The 18,845-nt window shown below is 40.1% G+C and overlaps 1 protein-coding gene across 1 annotated transcript; it reads right to left on the minus strand.

Moving 5' to 3' along the window:
- Positions 1-316: 316 nt before the first annotated feature.
- On the minus strand, positions 317-18,485 carry LOC104606874 (protein FAR1-RELATED SEQUENCE 5-like). Its single transcript, XM_010272288.2, has 2 exons — positions 15,966-18,485; positions 317-761 (listed from the first exon to the last, which is right to left on the minus strand). The coding sequence occupies exons 1-2, from the start codon at positions 18,147-18,149 to the stop codon at positions 594-596; spliced, it is 2,352 nt and encodes a 783-aa protein (XP_010270590.1). The 5' UTR covers positions 18,150-18,485; the 3' UTR covers positions 317-593.
- Between the last annotated feature and the right edge of the window lie 360 nt (positions 18,486-18,845).

Genomic DNA, 18,845 nt, shown 5'->3' on the forward strand with positions numbered 1-18,845 from the left:
GATGAAAACCAATATCTATTTCAACTGTTTTAATTTAATTAATATTTACTTAAACAGAAGTAATTACAGGTTGTTATACCCAGAACAAGCGTTTGTAGGCAGGCCTCAGTAGCGACTTGAGATTGAGAATTGCGCAAGTAATACGGCAGGCGTGACTACTTCTACTTGGGTTGGGACATGGTATTTCTTCTTGAAATGATATTGATGGTAAAAGATGGATCTTGAACTCTAACGAAGTTTGATGGTTGATTATCTCTCTCGGGTAATCCATCCATTGTCTGGCAAACCACAACTCTGATGTTACTGAGCCTTTCCCTTACTCCGAAAATAAGGTTTAAATAAAAACATCTGTATCTGTATAATATACATGATTAAATACTTCTCTATCTCTATCTCTATGGAGTATGGATCAGTCAGTACAGCAGCAACAGCAGCCTTGCTAGCCTCCAGACGAAAGTAATAACAGAGTTCAGCAAAGCCACATTGAAAATTTACTCCACCTTCACTATTAATAATACACGAAAAAATATCAATATCCAATGCCAGGGCAGGGATGTGTCGATACTCGATCTCGCCATTCAGATTCATTCAATTCAATCCTTTAAACCAAGTCTTACATTTTGAACTTTCACCGACAGTTTTAACTTTTGTTCCTCCATATCTTTCAAAATCGCAAGTAGATTTGCTCGATATACTTCACATCGTTGATTTGCATTGTCCAACTCAGAGGTCAACTCCATAATTTTCTTGTCCTTCTCATCCTATATAAAACAATGACGGACAAATAAGTTAACAAAAAAAAAAAACCCAAGCATGATAACAGGTTAATGGATACACAAATCATCCACAGTCAATACAAGTTTTTCAAACTAAAAACAAAGCCCAATGCAGTGCAATAACCCATAAATTCTATGCAAAAGAGGAAACAAAAAAGTCATTTATGGAAGAAGGTCAAAATATTCTTCATTCAACCTTGGTTGCGCAAGAGTAGCAAGTAAATACCTCGTGAACCAATCACACTAAAGAACGAGCAAGTCCCTTTTAGAGAAGATCACTAATTCAGCAACCACTGAAGGAAGCTTTTACATTAAGAAAATAAATGCAGAAAATAAACAGAACTCCCATTCAGGGGGTCCCCTATATCTCTAAAATCACTTCTCCAATCTAGGCCATGGGCCAATGCATAAGAATCTGACTAGTGGCCTCTGATATTTGACTTATCCCAAGGTATTGGTTCCATCATGACAACATGAGTGTTGATATGGGATGTGTGCTAATTCTTTTTCTGTCCATGGGGAAGATGATGTTTTGGTTGGGGATGGATTACAAGGTCACCTTAGAACATATGAAGTACCGAACCTCTTCTCAAGGGGAGCGGTGGTTGCTACTTTGGTTGCTTCCCATGACTGGAAAGTGGAGTGATCCAGCACTGTTGGCAAGTTACAAGGTCACCTTAGAACATATGAAGTACCGAACCTCTTCTCAAGGGGAGCGGTGGTTGCTACTTTGGTTGCTTCCCATGACTGGAAAGTGGAGTGATCCAGCACTGTTGGCAAGTGCAGATATGATGACAGTAGGATACATTTTGAGAGCTCAATCACACAGTCACTATAACCATCTTATTGTGAGTATTGCAACTTTGCAAAGTACAAATCAAGGGAGTTTGCAAGGCAGATCAACCATGACAGTTCAAACATGTGGATGATTGTGGGTTAAACTTCAACATTACCACCACCCACAAGGAGGTTATATTAGAAAAGTAACCAGATTGATCTGCATGGGTTGTCCAACAGTTCAAACAGTTTGGATGTGATCAGGAAGAAGGGCTTTCTTTGCTATCCACAACGAGGGGGGAAAAGGGAAGAAGATGGAAAAAAGAGAGAAGGTTTTTGGAGCCTCTGTTTTTAACTTTAAATAATTTCCAATTTTTCTTTTTTTTTATTTTATAAGGATTGCTTGGCCCCTTTTCCCATCGAAGGAATCTTTTAACTTAAAGGTGATGTAATCCAATCATGTCATACAGGGTGGTGGTTGTGAATAAAGATCCAGTAGAATACAGTTAAATGCCAATATTAAAATTAAAAAATATATATATGATATTTTACCTTCACAAAAGAACAGAAAAAATACAAAATAAATAAAACTACAGCATTTGCCCCATTCTGTTCAGTGTCATATCTATTGTTAAATAATGGACCTTAAATAATTTCTTACTACTTCAATCCATGTCCTTTTTGGTCTGACCCTATCTCTTTTAGTCCATTTGACTAGTAACAGATTAGTTCTTACTGGTGCTGTAGATGGCCTTCTCTGCATGTGCCCAAACCACCTCAGTCAACTTTCCCTCATTTTATCACCTATTAAAGCTACTCCTGGGTTCCTTCGAGCAAATTCATTTCTAATCCTATCCTTTCTAGTTTTCCAACTCATCCATCTCAACATTCAGATTTCTGCCAAAATCATTTTGGATGTCGTTTCTGGACTGCCCAACTCTTTGCTCCATATAACATCTTGGCCTTGTAACTGTTTTATAAAATTTTTCTGTTAGTCTAAGCAGTATACTATAAATAATAAATCAAAAATTATGAAAACGCCATCATCATCCAAGCCTTATCCCAACTATATGGGATTGGCTACATGAATCCTGTTTTGCCATTTCGTTTTGTTTGATGCCATATCCATTTTTTTAAATATTGGCATTTAAATCATTTCTTAATACTATCCATGTCCTTTTTTGTCTACGGCTAGCCCTTCTAGCCCTTTCACTCTTTCAGCTTGTCATAAAATAATAATCGCTTCTTACAGGTGCTGTTGATGGTCTTCTATGCACGTAACCAACCATCTTAATCTACTTTCTCTCATTTTATAACTTGCTAGAGCTACTCCTAAGATCCTTTGAATGATTTCATTTCTGACCCTATCCTTTTTACATTTTCAACTCATCCATCTTAGCAAACATATTTCTGCCACACTCATTTTTTGGGCATATTGTTTCTTGACTGCCCAACACTCTATACAGCATGGCTAGCCATGCAGCTGTTTTATAGAATTTTCTTTCCTATCACATAAAGTCCAGATGCACCCATCCATTTTGCCCATCCTGCTCTAATTCTATATGCAACATCCTCCTCAATCTCTCCCTTGTTATGAATAACATACCAAGGTACCAGAAAGGCTCACATTGAGTTATCTCTTGGTCTCCAATCCTAAGTGTGCCCTGATTTGCACTCCTATTGTTATTAAATTTACATATGATATATATATTCTGTCTGTTTTAGTTAATTTAAAATCTTATATTTCTTAGGAATTTTTCCCATAAGCCTAATTTTGCATTTAATCCTTCATTAGTTTCATCAATTAAAACAGTGTAATCAGAAAATAACATGCACCATAAGACCTCCTCCTGAATATGTTTAGTCAATTCATCTATGATTAGTGCAAAAAAACAAGGGCCAAGTGCAGAACCTTGATGAAAACACAATTATGGAAATGCCATCTTTAAGCAAAATCCACAGGGACTTTGAGACGACCAAGATTTTAAATTCTAATAAGATCTGATCAAGGTTCAAAGTATCGACATGTATCGGGCTGTATCAGCCAATACGTATCGTATCGGGAGCTTCCCGATATGCCCCTAAAGAGGGTGTATCGGGGTTTTGACTGGTTCAGGGGGTGGACAGACCTTAAACCGGCCCCTCTGAACCAGATTTGAAAAAAAAAAAACAACTAAAAAAAAAGCTATTAATACTGCCTGATATGCCTCTTCCGGTGTATCGGGTGTATCGATATCTTGAACCTTGGATCTGATATGAACTATCTAGTATGGACCAACTAAAATCCCTTTTTGGCTTAATTAAATTCCCCACTCCTTAATTAGGAAGAAATCATGCTTTGATTTTTCCTGCCACTGTTTTTTAGTGGATATTAGTGCCTGCATCTACACCCTAGTCTAAGTTCTACTTGAGCATGCCTTCATTTTTCTCAAAATCATTACGTCCTTGTTTGGAGAATTTATTAATACTGCATGTAAGCCTATGTATAGGCATCCTCATAAGCATAGTGAACAACTTGATCACATGACTGAAGGCCAAGAATGCAAACAGCTGAAAGAGGCTTTAATGACTTAAACTTCAGTTGATCTCACTTCAACCATCATTGTGACTTGATTCTTGGGCAAGATACTACATACGGTGGGATAATCATTTTTTTAGTAAACAATGATTCCATAACAACACCTTTGGGATCATACACATCAAGCAATCAAACACACAAAATAACCACCCCAAGCAAGACAAGCTCCACCCTGCTAAACCACTAAAACAAATACACAATAAGAAAACCAACATAAACCATGTCCAATCAATGCAATCTTCAAGCCTCCAAGTCCAACACTAAATACCCACCCACCTTTCCCCTTTCTTGCTTAGCATCCTTTCATCTCCATTAAGCTCAACTCCTAATACCATAGACTTGATTAGTTTATGGTTTAGATTCTCTCCTTGCAATGGCCACTCTGCATATATTGCCTTAGACCTACACAACCCACTATAGGAGTAAACTTTGAAGATTCCTAATTTGTTCAGTAGCAACACTCCAATAAACCTTGAAGAACATGAATATAAGAAAAATATAATGAAGTCGTAGAATGGTTGCATGGTAGCTAACTCTAATACCCCCCCCCCAATAAAGTCTGCTTGATAGACCTTGCTGGTAAGCTCAATTTGGGAGGCCCATATGCACATTTCCATGAAAATGAGCATAAATTTAAAGGGTTTAACCTATGATGAGTCTGTTGAGCCAACCTGTAGCATTGTCACTCCTTCAAACCTCAAGAAAGAAAGTAATACTATTAGCCAAAGTTACTCTATTTTTCCTCCAATTTCAGTCCACATGACAAATCAACTTCAACCATCTCCAGAACAATGTGGGGTTGCAGAATGTAAGATCACCCTTTTCTCAAAACTACCACCAAGGTTCTGTTTGATTCCCCTGAAATTTCAGCTCAAAAGAAGACATCACCCTGCTACCTCTGTATGCACAACCTTATTGCAACTCCAAAATATTCTTCATCCAAGTCAAAATATTCTTATTTAGTCAGCCATGTCTCCCCCACTCCCCAAAATTTTTCCTCAGGTAAATCTTCAAATTGATGAGGTTAACTGCTTGAAGTTGTAGAACAAGGCAACAGGGATAGTGAAGCCTCAGCAAAACCCATTGATTGCTATAAACAATAGGAGCACTTAAAGAAAGTTCCAACAAATGAAAAGGCTTCAACATAATAAGAATTTTTTGAGAAAAAATAACTGATTATATCAAAGAGGAACTTCAAAGGTACATGAGATGATGTATAAAAGAAAAGCCACAATTAGAAATTACAAGGCAGATTTGTATCACTGATAAAAGCTTCCCTGTGGGTACCCTACTTGGCCAACTGATCTTACATAGAGCTTAACACTCTAGGAACCCAATAAATCTTTGCATTCAGCACAAACAAGATATTTCTGGTCTCTTGTAAATAATGAGCCAACCTCCAGGGGCCTTCTTCCCTCTCACCTAACCACTTAACAGTATTAACAGAATCACCTACAATGGTTAGAGAAGACAAACCCCTTTCTTTTGCTATTCTGAGGCCTGTGAGAGCTGCCACGATCTCTGCTTTAGTTGAATCAGTAATCCCAAATGGACCACTGAAAACCCAGCAAATGCTTACATCCTTCCTCCTCAAAAGACCAATCCCTGCAGCTCAAGGACTGCTCGGGCACTACCATCAAAGTTTAAGCTGAAATCAGTCTCTTCTCTTGCAGGAACAAGACTAGGCCTGTTAAAATGGCCTGGAGACAACTGAAGAATCCCCACCACGTTCCTTTGAAGATGACTTAAAGAGATTCCTTTAAACTCCTGAGAATTAACTGCCCACAAATTACACAAATAGGTGGTGTGGGAAAGCAGCTCCTCAACTCTGTTATCAGATAAGCAAGAATTTCTTTCTTCCCACACACACCACATCACCGCCTGAGATACCACACACCAGTAAAATCTTCCTCCTTCACTTAGCCACTTGCCATGCCACTGCCAAATAAAATCTTCAACATGCTCCAGAGCCACCCAACTATATACAACAAGGTTAAGAAAGTGAACCCAAATCCTCCTTGTAATTGGGCAGTGAATAAGCAGGTGATCAGCAGTCTCACTATCACCCAGACAAAGGATGCAGATAGTAGGTGAGATACACCATCTGCCTGAGTTCTTCTTCTGCAGTAAATCACAAGCATTTATTTTCTTCAAACAGGCCTCCCAAACAAAGAAAGAAACTCTAGGGGGAACACACGAACTCCAAACCTTCTTATAAGGGAAACTTGTGTTGGGATCTCCTGGCACCATAGCCTAAAAAAGGAGTTAGTTGAGAACCTACCAGCAGAGTGGAGCTTCCAAATACTAGTGTCAGGGATATCAGGGATAATAAGAATTTTTAATGGTTTCTTTTTATGTAATAGAGTTTCTGAAATAAATACACGTTCTAGTTGTATATTAGTAATTCCAAAATTTATTAGAAGGGTTGAAAGTCTGAATTAGGTGTCCAAAAAGAATCTAAATATTATAATTTCAGCACATGTTTGAAATTTCTGCTCCAAAGAGGCGAAAGCCAGGAGCATTAATTTGTGGCTTCTGATTCTAAAGAAAATTTCATCCAGCTTCCCCAGAAGCATTTCTATATCAATTACCAAAAAAGTGCTTACCCTTTTAGAGAGCCATAGAAGGGCTTACCAGGAACAAAACCAAACAGGGTCTCAGACTCTTTGAAAACAAACACAATTATTATTTTGAATAAGGCCCAAAATATTCATCCCTCAGAACCAAGACCCAGGTAGCTGGGACCAATATTATGTAATAGCATTTTATGTTATATAATTACATACATTAGCATCAATGACTAATCTCCCAAAAAAGAAGAAGGCAGCCCAATGTTATTTATTTATTTGGATGGTCAGAGGCAGTCCAATGTTTCCAATCAAGGTGATAATGATCTTCCTTAACATACACTTGGAAGTTAGAAGCTATGCAATTCAAGTATTTTATCTTGTCTATCCTTGCACATATACAAGATGGTGAAGTTAATGACAGCTTGAACACTGCATTAGCAATCTACTCTCACAGATGTGCTGGAGCTGGAAATTGTATAGTTTGATTCATGAAATTATATGGATTTCTCAGTCATTAGGTTATGAATTGTGATCCACATCTTTCCAATCCTGATCATTTTATTGGTATTCTCTTCCCTTTCTATTGAAGCCCTCTGAAATGATGTTTTAGAAACTGATCTGGGATGTTGAACCATTTGAGAGAATGGTTTGGTTTAACCTAGGTTCTACCTTCAATCCAGTCTCATGAATGATGTCTAGCTGAATATGCCTATCACATACACACACAATACCGAACGCCTGAATATACCTAGCATACAGTTATCAAACACGATATGTACCCCATATGACACCAGATACAGCCTAAGATACCAGGATACCCATACATGCCTAGTGTATCAGTGTACAGTTCAGGGCACAGTGCATATCTGGCACAACACCAGAAACTGTAGTATGGGCACTTTAGAGTAAACTTGATAGCATTTTTGTATGAGCAACTCAAAGAATTTTATTAAAACTTAAAATGAAGAGATTACAACAAGAAGTATACTTTATAGTATTAACACAAATAGGATATGTAAAATTGTTTGGTAACAAAAATATGTTGTAAAAATCTGTACACATTAGGTGTTTAATTAAACTGGCAAGATATGTATTGAAAAATGACATTAGTTCCAAAACCTAGGTATTTAAGCATGATATAAGCATATTACATGGATAGGTGTCCAAGATCACAAGAATTAGAGTTGTATGTATAATGGAATTCATATCTGCTACTCACACATATCCACAAGACACTACAGCTGCACATCGGGAATACCTCCCCATGAATGACAACTGAGATGTTCCCGATGTGCAGCTGTAGTGTCTTGTGGTTAGCAGATCTGTACTGATGCATATGTGATAAATCAAAGAATTGCAGGAAGAAAATCAAAGGGGCAGAGAGTCAGAGACCCTAAATATGCATGTATCAATCGCAAAATAAAATAAATAATAAGGGGAGACCCTATTCTGATCATAGAAAGAAATGCAGAGAGGTGTCATTGAGGGGGAAGGGAACAAAAGAAAGGAGCAGAGTCGCTGTTTATACACATTTGCTCACAGAAATTGAGAGAGAAGGAAGTTGAAAGAAGAGGCTTCTTGCAAAAGATATTGTTATGAGGAGTTGAAGCCTTATAGCAATGAAATCCAGTACATGAATTCTGTTTTGCCATTCCGCTCTGTTTAATGCCAGTAGTAGGGACATGAAAATAACAAAATTCCCCCCAAAAAACTTCTATTTATAAATAAATCAGAATGGACATACACAATGCTGTACCTAGAGTGTTTCAGTAGAGGGAGGCAGACATGTATTGGAGGGATTTACTTTTGAGAGATGTCAGTAGTCTCAATTTATTGCCTCCTATAACTACTATAGTTTGCAAATTTAACAGTATATGGAATAAAGAAGTACAAAAGTTCACCTATAAATAGTATAAGATGAGGAAAAAACACTGAAAATAACCCTTTTTTATTTTGGATGTTCTTGTCACTTGTCAGGTAAAAAAGTTTTTTTTTTTTCTTTTTCTTTTACTTCATATACTTCTCTCTTTTGTCTATCAAATTGGGTAGTTCAATAAAAACAGCTAGTTTGCCCATTGTTCTAACAACCAGATGGTTCAAATGGTTCAATCTAATTTGTATATCAGTACAGTGCGGAAAGCTTTTGCTAGTTCGATAGGGATGAAAAAGCTTTTGATGGAGGCGGAGAAGAATACCTGGGTGAGGAGAATGGTGGTAACAGCTAATAAGGAAGTGAAGGATTGGAGAAAAGTGTTGGATACAGTGGTGTGCAATGTAGGAATTCAATCCAATGTTGCATTGAAGCCCTTTTCTGAAAGGAAAGCAATCCTTGACGTAGGTGATGAGCAGTGGGATCTCACTACGTTGGATTCTGAAGAGGGTCTGCTCCAGCTCCAGAATTGGAAGCCACTCTGTAATGAAATGGAACTCAACCCTGGAAGTTTCATACTCAAGTTGTTAGGTCTTCCGTTTCATCTATGGAACGTGTCGAACCTGGAGAAAATAGTGAAGTTGTTGGGAGGAGCCATGGAGGAGTTTAACTTTCAGGATTTATACGCTGCTGAGGTTAAAATTGCAGGGGTGAAACCGGAGTTGCTGCCCAGATCAGTTGATGTGTTAGCTGATGGATACTGGTATCGTGTTTGGCTGATTTCAGAAGTGGAAGCGACTCTTTGGGGAAGAAGAACAAAGGTTGAAGATGCTGAGGTGGCAGGCTGGTATACACGTGGCATGCAACCAGTGGTGAGAGTTACTGGCGAGCAAGGAGATTTATTTGGGGAAGCTGTAAAGTTGGCCAAGGAAAACCAAGGCACAAGTAAGCTAATTAAAGGAAAAAATTCAAAAAATTTTGAATTATTAGGAGCAAAAGAGGGCTGGGTTTCCTATGCTGATGTGGCCAAGAGGGGGAGTGGGTCGAGTAATTATATTATGAGAACCGCCCACTCTGAACCAACTGGGGGTAGATGCGGTTTAGCCAGTGGTGTGAAGACCGACCCATGTGATGTTTTAAGTGATCACGTGGGTCAGGGGAAGCAACTCGCGACTATAGACAGCAGTCTCTGTCTATCTTCTTCTCCAACAAAGATAGTTCGGATTGGACAGTCACGAAGGACTGAACAGGGTTCAAGGGGTTTCCTACAATGGGTACCTCTCGCAGACGTGGCTACAGACTTTGATGGCCACTCTTATTCAGACCGCCCAAACCCTAGGTATGCACGAGCAAATGTGGCGGAGGACTCAGTGGATGAAGGTTGGGTAGCTTGCAGTTTGGAGGAGGTTGAAGGGGAAGATGGCTCTGAAGTTTCCTCCAGTCTTGGTAGTGTAGCGGAAAGGGAGTTGCAGGTGGAAGAGATTGTAGCCAATCTAGACCTGGAACGATTTTTTACAGAAGAAGTAGAAAACGGCATTATTGATGGTGTAACAACTCGACCTGATAGAGAAGAGGAGACTGACGCAACTGAGCACAGACAAATCTTTGGGGGTGGAAACCTTTGCTCTCAACCAGAAGAACCATTGCCAAACCAGATTCCAAGGCAGGCTATAATGTAAGGAAGCTTCTGATGCTTCCCAGCAACAAAATAAAAGTATGTCAGTAAGGGGTAAACAACAGGGTGTGGGAAATATTACTTGTGTTATACAAGAGAAAGGAAAGTTGTCCATTCAGAACCAAGCTGAGGAAATAGATAACATTCACACTCCAAAACAGGGAATAACAGACATTGTTACTAGTCACTGCAGTTCCCCCCAGAACCAGCAAAACCCATGTATATGTGTCAATTCGATTTTATTACTAATGACTGCTCTCTGTCTGTTGTGCCAGATTCCCTTCCCATTCCAGAGGACAGAGCCCGTGTTGGAGAAAAACGAAGAAAAGAGAGTGGTAGAAGTGGAGATGACATTGAAAAAGGTGAAAGGGAGGAGGAGGCAATAGAGAGAAATATAAGAATCTAGGAAATGTTAGAGGCTAGTGGATGAATTTGAGGAAAATAACTTATAGAAGGAGATGGCAGATGGGTTAGGTGTAGAAAATGATAACAAGGGTGTAGGAAGTGGTGAGGGAATAAGTAGGAAAGGAAGTCCCAATAAGTTAAGTGTGAGGGAGGGGAATAGTGAGGATTCCGTGGCAGCTTTTGTGAGGAACCTGGGGTGTAGCTTGAAAAACCCAAATGATCCGAAGATTTTCTTGCAAAAGAAGGAGGAAGGTAAGGTGAGGAAGAGGAAACTGAGAAAGGCCGAAAGACTGATAAGGAATGCTGGGGGGGACAAGATTTTGGGTGTCAAAGGGAAAAGAAGGAAGGGGGTTAAGTGATGACCTATTGGGTTTGGGGGAGGAAAACAAGAGAGCAGAATGAAAATTGTCAGTTGGAATGTTAGAGGGTTGGGAAGTGCTAGGAAAAGAGCAGTAATTAAAGAGGTGATTAAAAAGATAAACCCAGATATAGTTATGTTACAGGAGTCTAAGAGAGCAGAATTTGATGCTAGATGGGCCAGGAGTATTTGGAGAGCTGGGGGGATCAGTTGGGTTACTGCTCCTTCTTGGGGGGTCTGCAGGGGGTATAATTACACTTTGGAAGAATGAGGTCTGCATAGGATTGGAAGAGCTGATAGGCCAATTTTCAGTATCTTAGAAGTTTAGGCAGGTGGAGGATGGATTTGAGTGGGTTTTAACAAATGTTTACGAGCCTAATGATTATAGAGAGAGGAGGGTTCTATGGGAAGAATTGGGGGATATAAGGGTTTGTGGGAAGGACTTTGGTGTATAGGAGGTGATTTTAATGTAGCCAGGTTTTCAGAAGAAACAAATAATCCTAGGCAGAGGGTGACTACAAGCATGAGGAAGTTTAACCAGTTTGTAGAGGTGTTTGAACTTAAAGAGATTCCTATGGTGCATAGTAACATCACATGGTCCAATCTACAAGTTAATCCCATTTGTTCTAGGTTGGATAGGCTTATCTTCTCAGTAGATTGGGAGGAACATTGGGGTAATTTGACCTCGATGACACTTCCTAGGGTAACCTCAGATCATTGGCCGATTATGATTGGAGAGGAAGAATTGGAAAATACAGGGCCTGCCCCGTTCAGATTTGAAAATATGTGGTTACACCACCCAGGTTTCATTAATAAAATCAAGGAATGGTGGTTAGAAAGTGACCCCTCAGTAGAATGGTGTGGAATGAGGTTCCATAGAAAGTTACAATTTTTGAAGGGCAAAATTAAGGAATGGAATAAGCTTGAATTTGGGAGACTAGAAAAAACGAAGCAAGCTGTGATTGCACAACTGGAAGATCTGGATGTGAAGGAAGGGAGGGGTTGTATTACACAGGAGGACAAAGAACAAAGGTAGAAATTGCGAAAACAATTGGAGGATGAATTGCTCAAGGAGGAAATTAGTTGGAAGCAAAAGTCAATGTGTAAATGGTTGAAGGAGGGGGATAGGAATACCAAATTTTTTCATGCTATGGCAAGTTGGAGAAGAAAAAATCTCACCTCAAGCTTGGAAGTGGAGGGGACAATCATTTCTAATCATGGTGAGATTGCTAGGGCCTTTGCAAACCATTTTAAATCTATCTATAGGAAGCCTTTAAGTAATAGGGTGTGGATTGAGGGGATGGAGTGGCCAAATCTAAGTGGAAGGGATAGGGAGTGGTTGGAGAGGAAGTTTGAAATGGAGTCAAAGAGGCAATATTCTCTATGGATAGATCAAAAGCACCAGGCCCAGATGGTTTTACGATGGCATTTTATCAAGACTGTTAGGAGATTTTGAAAGAGGAGCTAATAATGGTCTTTGATGAGTTTCACAGAAGAGGAGAGATCAATCCGGGGTTGAATTCTACTTTCATTGCTTTGGTTCCCAAGAAGAGAGAAGCAACACACCCAAGGGACTACAAACCAATCAGTTCAGTTAATAGCTTGTATAAGATCATTGCGAAGGTCTTGTCTATTAGAATTAGACAGGTACTCACTACCATTGTGTCAAATAACCAAGGATCTTTTGTGAGAGGTAGGCAGATAATTGATCAAATACTTATAGCAAATGAGAGTGTGGAGGACTCAAGAAATCAAGGAAAAAGGTGTGGTTTGTAAGTTAGATTTGGAAAAGGCCTATGACTTGGTAGATTGGTCATTTTTGCTGGAGGTGATGATCAATTTTGGGTTCGGGGATAGATGGTGCAGGTGGGTGCTAGGACGTATTAGGACTTGCCATTACTCTATTTTGGTGAATGGAACGGTGGTGGACTTCTTCCCGGCATTGAGGGGAATAAGATAAGGAAACCCCCTTTCTCCTTTCTTGTTTGCCTTGGTTGCTGAAGTCTTGGGGAGATTGATCTCTAGGGCAAATTCTAGGAGCTTAATCAAAGGGTGGAGGGTAGGCAGGGAGAATATACCACTCACACACTTGTAGTTCGCAGATGATACGATTCTTTTCTGTGAGGGAGAGGACATGACTTGGATTAGGAATTTGAAACACACTATACAACTTTTTGAGCAAATGTCAAATCTAAAAGTTAACTTTGATAAAAGTTGTGTGGTGGGTGTGAATATGGGGGAAAGTGAGATCTTTGCATGTGCAAACATTTTGGAATTTGAAGTGTCGGATTGGCCTCTAACTTACCTCGGTCTTCCTCTTGGAGATAATCCTCAAAAAGGAAGCTTTTGGACTCCGATTGTGGAGAGGTTTGAAAAGAAACTTGCATCTTGGAAGAAGAATTATTTATCTCTAGGAGGAAGAATCACCCTAATTAGGGCTACCTTAGCTAACCTACCCGTTTATTACCTTTCAGTTTTTAAAGTGCCTACAGGGGTAGCTGACAAGTTGGAAAAGTTGATGAGAGATTTCTTGTGGGAGCCTGGGGAGGAGAAAAAGGATCATAGGGTTAGGTGGAAGGTGGTGTGTAGAAGTAAGCAAGAGGGAGGCTTAGGGATTGCGAATATTAGGAAGAGGAACTTGGCTCTACTAGGGAAATGGCTGTGGAAATTCTCATTGGAAAAGGAAAAGTTGTGGGCTAAGATAATTGGCAGTATTCACGGGCTTGCAGAGAATGGATGGGACTCTGGGATTATGGCTATGGCAACAAGAGCATCACCATGGAAATCAATCCATGCTATTTTGCCTCTATTCTCTCCTTGGATTAGGTATGATTTGCACTCGGGTAACTCAATTAAGTTTTGGGAACATGTGTGGATTGGGGATCATCCATTGAAAGACCAATTTCCGGCCCTTTTTGCAAACTCCACCTTCAAAAATGAACCAATTGCCACTTTCCTTGTTCCCTCAAATTCAAACTCTGGGTTTGGGTGGAACTTGAACTGAATTGTACATCTAATCTCCTGTCCATTCTTGATGGGGTTTTCTTGGAGCCAACAAAAACAGATAGTAGGATCTGGACCTTGTCTCCTTCTGGATTCTTTACTTGTGCCTCCTTCTTTAAAGCCCTATTGCATCTGGAAAGTCCTATTGGCTTGTCATTCCCTGTCAAGGATGTGTGGTGTCGACCTATACCTTCGAGGTTTGGGAGTTTCTGTTGGGAAGCTTTTCTGGAAAAAATTAACACAGGTGACTAAATTCAAAGAAAAAGACCCAATAGTTGTTTATCTCCACATTGGTGTATTCTCTGTAGAGCTGCTGGTGAGTCCGGTTACCACTTATTAATATCCTGTGTTTTGGTAAAAAATATTTGGAAATGGTTTGCTTCTTTGTTTAGGGGCAAGTGGACTCCCCCAACGAATGTGCAAAGCTTGTTTATCTCTTCCTCTGTTAACTGCCCAACAAAAAGATCAAGGATCATGTGGAGGTGTGTGGGAGCTATTGTTTGCTGGACAATATGGGAAGAAAGGAATTCAAGGATTTTCTTAGAAAATGAGAGAGGGTTGGAAAATATGTTGGAAGTGATCCATATAAGGGTAATACACTGGTTGAAGACAATGGATGAGTTCACAGATTTTTCAACAGATGATATGTTAAGGAAATGGAAAGAAATTGCAAGTTCACTCTCGGCTAAGAAGACCCTGAATACTACATGGAATCCTCCTCCTCCTGGATTTATCAAATTAAATTTTGATGGTAGTAGCATGGGGAATCCAGGGCCTTCAGGTATTGGGGGGTTTTACGAGATGAGAATGGTAATATAACAACTATGTTCTCTAGCTCAATTAGTGGGGGATTCGTTGAGGGCTGAGGTGTTAGCAGCCTTGGAAGGGGTACAAAAGGCTAAAGAACTAAAGGTCAAGAAGCTGATTGTAGAGGGAGATTCTGTGGTGGTAGTGAACTGGTTGAAAGAAGACAATTCTAAGCTCTGGAGTTACAGTAATGAGAAGAGGAAATTCAAATGGTTGTCCAAGAATATAGAAGTTCAGTGTATTGGGTTAAGAGAAGTGCAAACTCGTTTGCTGATGGTTTGGCTAGGCAAGGAGTGAATAGGATTTCTGGGTTCTGGGCTCAGTTGTAATTGTTTTGTTCTATTTCAGCTTGGGATTTATCCTTTCCCTAGGGAGTTAAGATTCTTTAGCTCCCCTTTTCTTTGTAATAGTTCCCTTCCAGCTATCCTTTTCTTTAGCTCCCCTTTTCTTTGTATCTGTGCATGTCTGTGTAGGAAGGGGGAACCTCTAACCCTTCTGCTATGCAAAAATACATTAATGTAGTAGAGTTCAATATCAACATACTGAAGATAGTTGAAGATTATCAGGGAAGAAACCATTGAGAGGAGTTCCCTTTTCTTGAAAAAAGTAAATTATTGTATTGTATTGATCTTCAAAAGGCAAAAATCCCCTGTACAACTAGAGGCTACACAAAGGGAATGTACAAGGTAGTCACTTTACACTAAGGCTCAGTTTGGAAGGAGTGCAAATGCAAATATGTAGAGTGCAAAACCTTATATTTTGTATGTATTTGCACTGTACATCTTTGCATTTGTACTCATTCCAAACTGAGCCTCTGGAATCAATCCTTGGATGTTTACTAAACGATTCTCAAAATCAAATAAAGAATTGGGATTGCTTTCTCTAAAAAGTGTGGGGCTCACAATTCAAAATGACACCTTTCCCATTGAGAGGAGTTCCCTATGTGTAACCACTCAAAATTTCCTAATAAGAACAGAACTGGTTTTGCTTTAAAATGTAGAAGACAGAAATTTAGCAAAAGACAGTGAAGACCACGTTTATTAAAGAGGGAACAGAAGAAAAATAGCATAATTCTGCAAGAATAATGGACAATAATACTTGTTAAGAGAATTTAAACAGAAAATGCCTTATTATCGAAGAACTTACCAGAGAGTAGGATTGAGGCTGGCCCATACAGTTTCCTTCACCAGTACGCATTTCCCGGTTCCCTCCATTTACCATGGTTCCAAGCTGTGTGACCCCAGGACCATGCTTTTTTGCAGCAGCAACCTTCTTTGAAGCCTCTTGTAAAGCCTCCATAGCCACATTGTAAATATGTATAGATTTTGCCCCTTCTTCAACATATTTGATGGCTTCCTGGCGTAGGTTGTTGTACCTAACTGTTGCTGACTCTCGAGAGTTACTTGGCATGTCAAGAGCACGCTCATCCAAAACCACACCACTCTTGGCATTTCTTGTCCACCGTTTCAAGACATAGTGAGATGGAAGTGTAAGAACATTGGTTGCCCTGAAGACTGCTAATATATGCCTACAAATAATACCAGAAAACTCAAACATCTGGCAACTACAGTTAGCTTTCTTTTCAAAAACACTGAACCTAACAATGTGTGCCTTGTGGTCCTCCCCAAATTTTGCCACTCTATATGTGGTGACAGTCCCAGTGTCCTCAATCTTAGTTGCAGGATTAGCAAGAGTTTCGACCAATTCCTCTTGGAATTTCATGAATATTCTCCTTGTGTAAATGTTTGCTGCTTGTTTTTCCATAGGAGAGGGTGTCTTTAGAACCGGTGCAGTGTTAATTGTATCGTAATCTGCCTTTACTTCTTTTTCATGACGGCTTGCTACGGCCTTCTCATACTGCTTAATTAAAACCTGTATGGTGGTCGATGCATTAACAAACCCATCGAAGTATGAGTTTACACTATCACTCCCCTGGGTAATGGACATCTCTCCAAAGAAGGCGCCCCGCAAGTAAACAGGTACCCATTGCTGACGGGCATTGTACATGGACTGAACCCATTCATTTCCCACAAGACCATACCTCTGAATGAGCGACTCCCAGCATGCCTCAAACTCATCAACCGTCTCAGTTGCATTGATACACTTTCGGAACTCTGCTTCGAGAGTAGGTTGTAATTGATTAACCTGAGACAATTTCTCCTGGGCTTCTCTAAATATGTTCCACTTGCAAAACCGATGACGGGCATCCGGGAAAACCTGCCCAACAGCTGCCCTTATGACTCTATCATGGTCAGTTGTAATCGAAATTGGCCGCCGCCCAGACATAGCAGCAAGCCAAGTCTCAAAGAGCCAAACAAATGACGATTCCGATTCGTTGAGAAGTAATGCACAACCAAACAACACCGGCTGCCCATGATGGTTCAACCCAGTAAACGGTGCAAAGGGGACCCTATACCGATTCGTCCTGTAAGTCGTATCGAATGTCACTGTGTCCCCAAAATAACTATAATTCATCCTAGAACTAGCATCAGCCCAGAAAATATTCCCCGTCGATAGCTCATCTCCTTGAATTGCATAAAAGAAAGAAGGGTTCTCCGCCTGCATTCGCTTTAGATAGTCCAACACATGTTGACCCCCGCTCCCAAGGGACCTCTGCCTGCTGCTACTCATGTAGTTTCGGCAATCAACTGTAGTAAAACCGACATTGTTAATCCCACCGGATTCCTTAATCAGCACCGACATGACCCCACTCGGGCCAATCCCGGCCGCCTGAAGGGTATCAATGAGGCTTCGAGCGGGGCCCGATACGTGCCTATGCGACCGGAGGCAATGCACCTTATCGGGCGGTACCAGCTCGTGATTGTGCTCTCTGAAGAATTTGGAGACTACCCATTTGCCTGAATCAAGTCTTTTCACCGTAATCATTGCCTTGCAACCAACCCTCGTCACCGCTCGTTGCCGCTTCGATGACCGACCTTCAGTGTCGTCGCCGTCCCGGCAGCGGCGGAAACCTTCCCGGGAGCAGACGACTTGACGACAAATAATGGCGCCATCGCGGCGGGAGCGGTGGTAGACGCTGACCCGGGTGCTGAAACCAACGCGGCGGGCGTAGGAGTTATAGAAGATCCGGGCGGACTCCTCCGACTCGAATTCCATGCCCTCGTAGGGTTCCAGAACCGGGTCCAAGGAATCGACGGTTGCTGCGAGGTCTCGCCCGGAGACGAGGTCGTCGTCGTTGTAGTCATCGTCATCGTCGTCGGGGTGTACGACGTCAACGGCGATGGCTGTGTCGTCGTCTTCGCCAGAGCCACCAGCCATCACGTCGAATTCGATAACCTCGTTGGGCATGTTCAGAGGTTCGAACTCCATGTTTTGAGTGGTTGTGGTTAGGGTCGTTGAATTGGGTTTTTGTTTCTATGCATCATTTTGATAGTGGGTTTGAGAGAGAAGAATGACTGACCGGAGATCGGAACGGCAGTTTTGGCTCCGGCGAGATGATGCACTCACTGAGTGCTGTGTGCGAGCTCCATCAAAGAGAAATCCTTAAGAGGTCCTTTTCTAGGGTTTTGGGAGGGGAGGAATAGAGAAAGCGAAAGAGAGAGTATGTTCCTCAGAGTCGAAGGGGAGAGTGTTCAGATTTTTCAGGGGGTGTTGGAGGGGTGGGAAATGGCAACTCGACGCGCAACTGATACTTGTCGCGCAACTGAATCAATCCTTACCATCTGAAATTTATTAATTTTACAATTTTATTCTTAAAATATACAATTTGAAAATATTGAATTCAATCTATATTATCTCATAAAAAATAATTTTTAATGTAAAAATAATAATAAAACAATAAAATAATAATTACTAATTAATAAATGAAACGATTAAAATTAAAAAATTAATGACTATAAAAATATTAAAATAATTAATAATTATTGATTAATAATTTATACAAATAACAATTAAAATATTTTTTAAAAAATAATGAAATAATTAAAAATTACTAATTAATAAAAATAATTATTAAATAACACAAGTAAATTCAATAAAAAATAATTAATGTTTAATAAAAAATAA

The sequence above is a fragment of the Nelumbo nucifera genome, chromosome 6 (genome assembly GCF_055504915.1).
Source record: "Nelumbo nucifera cultivar China Antique chromosome 6, China Antique-T2T, whole genome shotgun sequence".
Classification (NCBI taxonomy): Eukaryota; Viridiplantae; Streptophyta; class Magnoliopsida; order Proteales; family Nelumbonaceae; genus Nelumbo; species Nelumbo nucifera.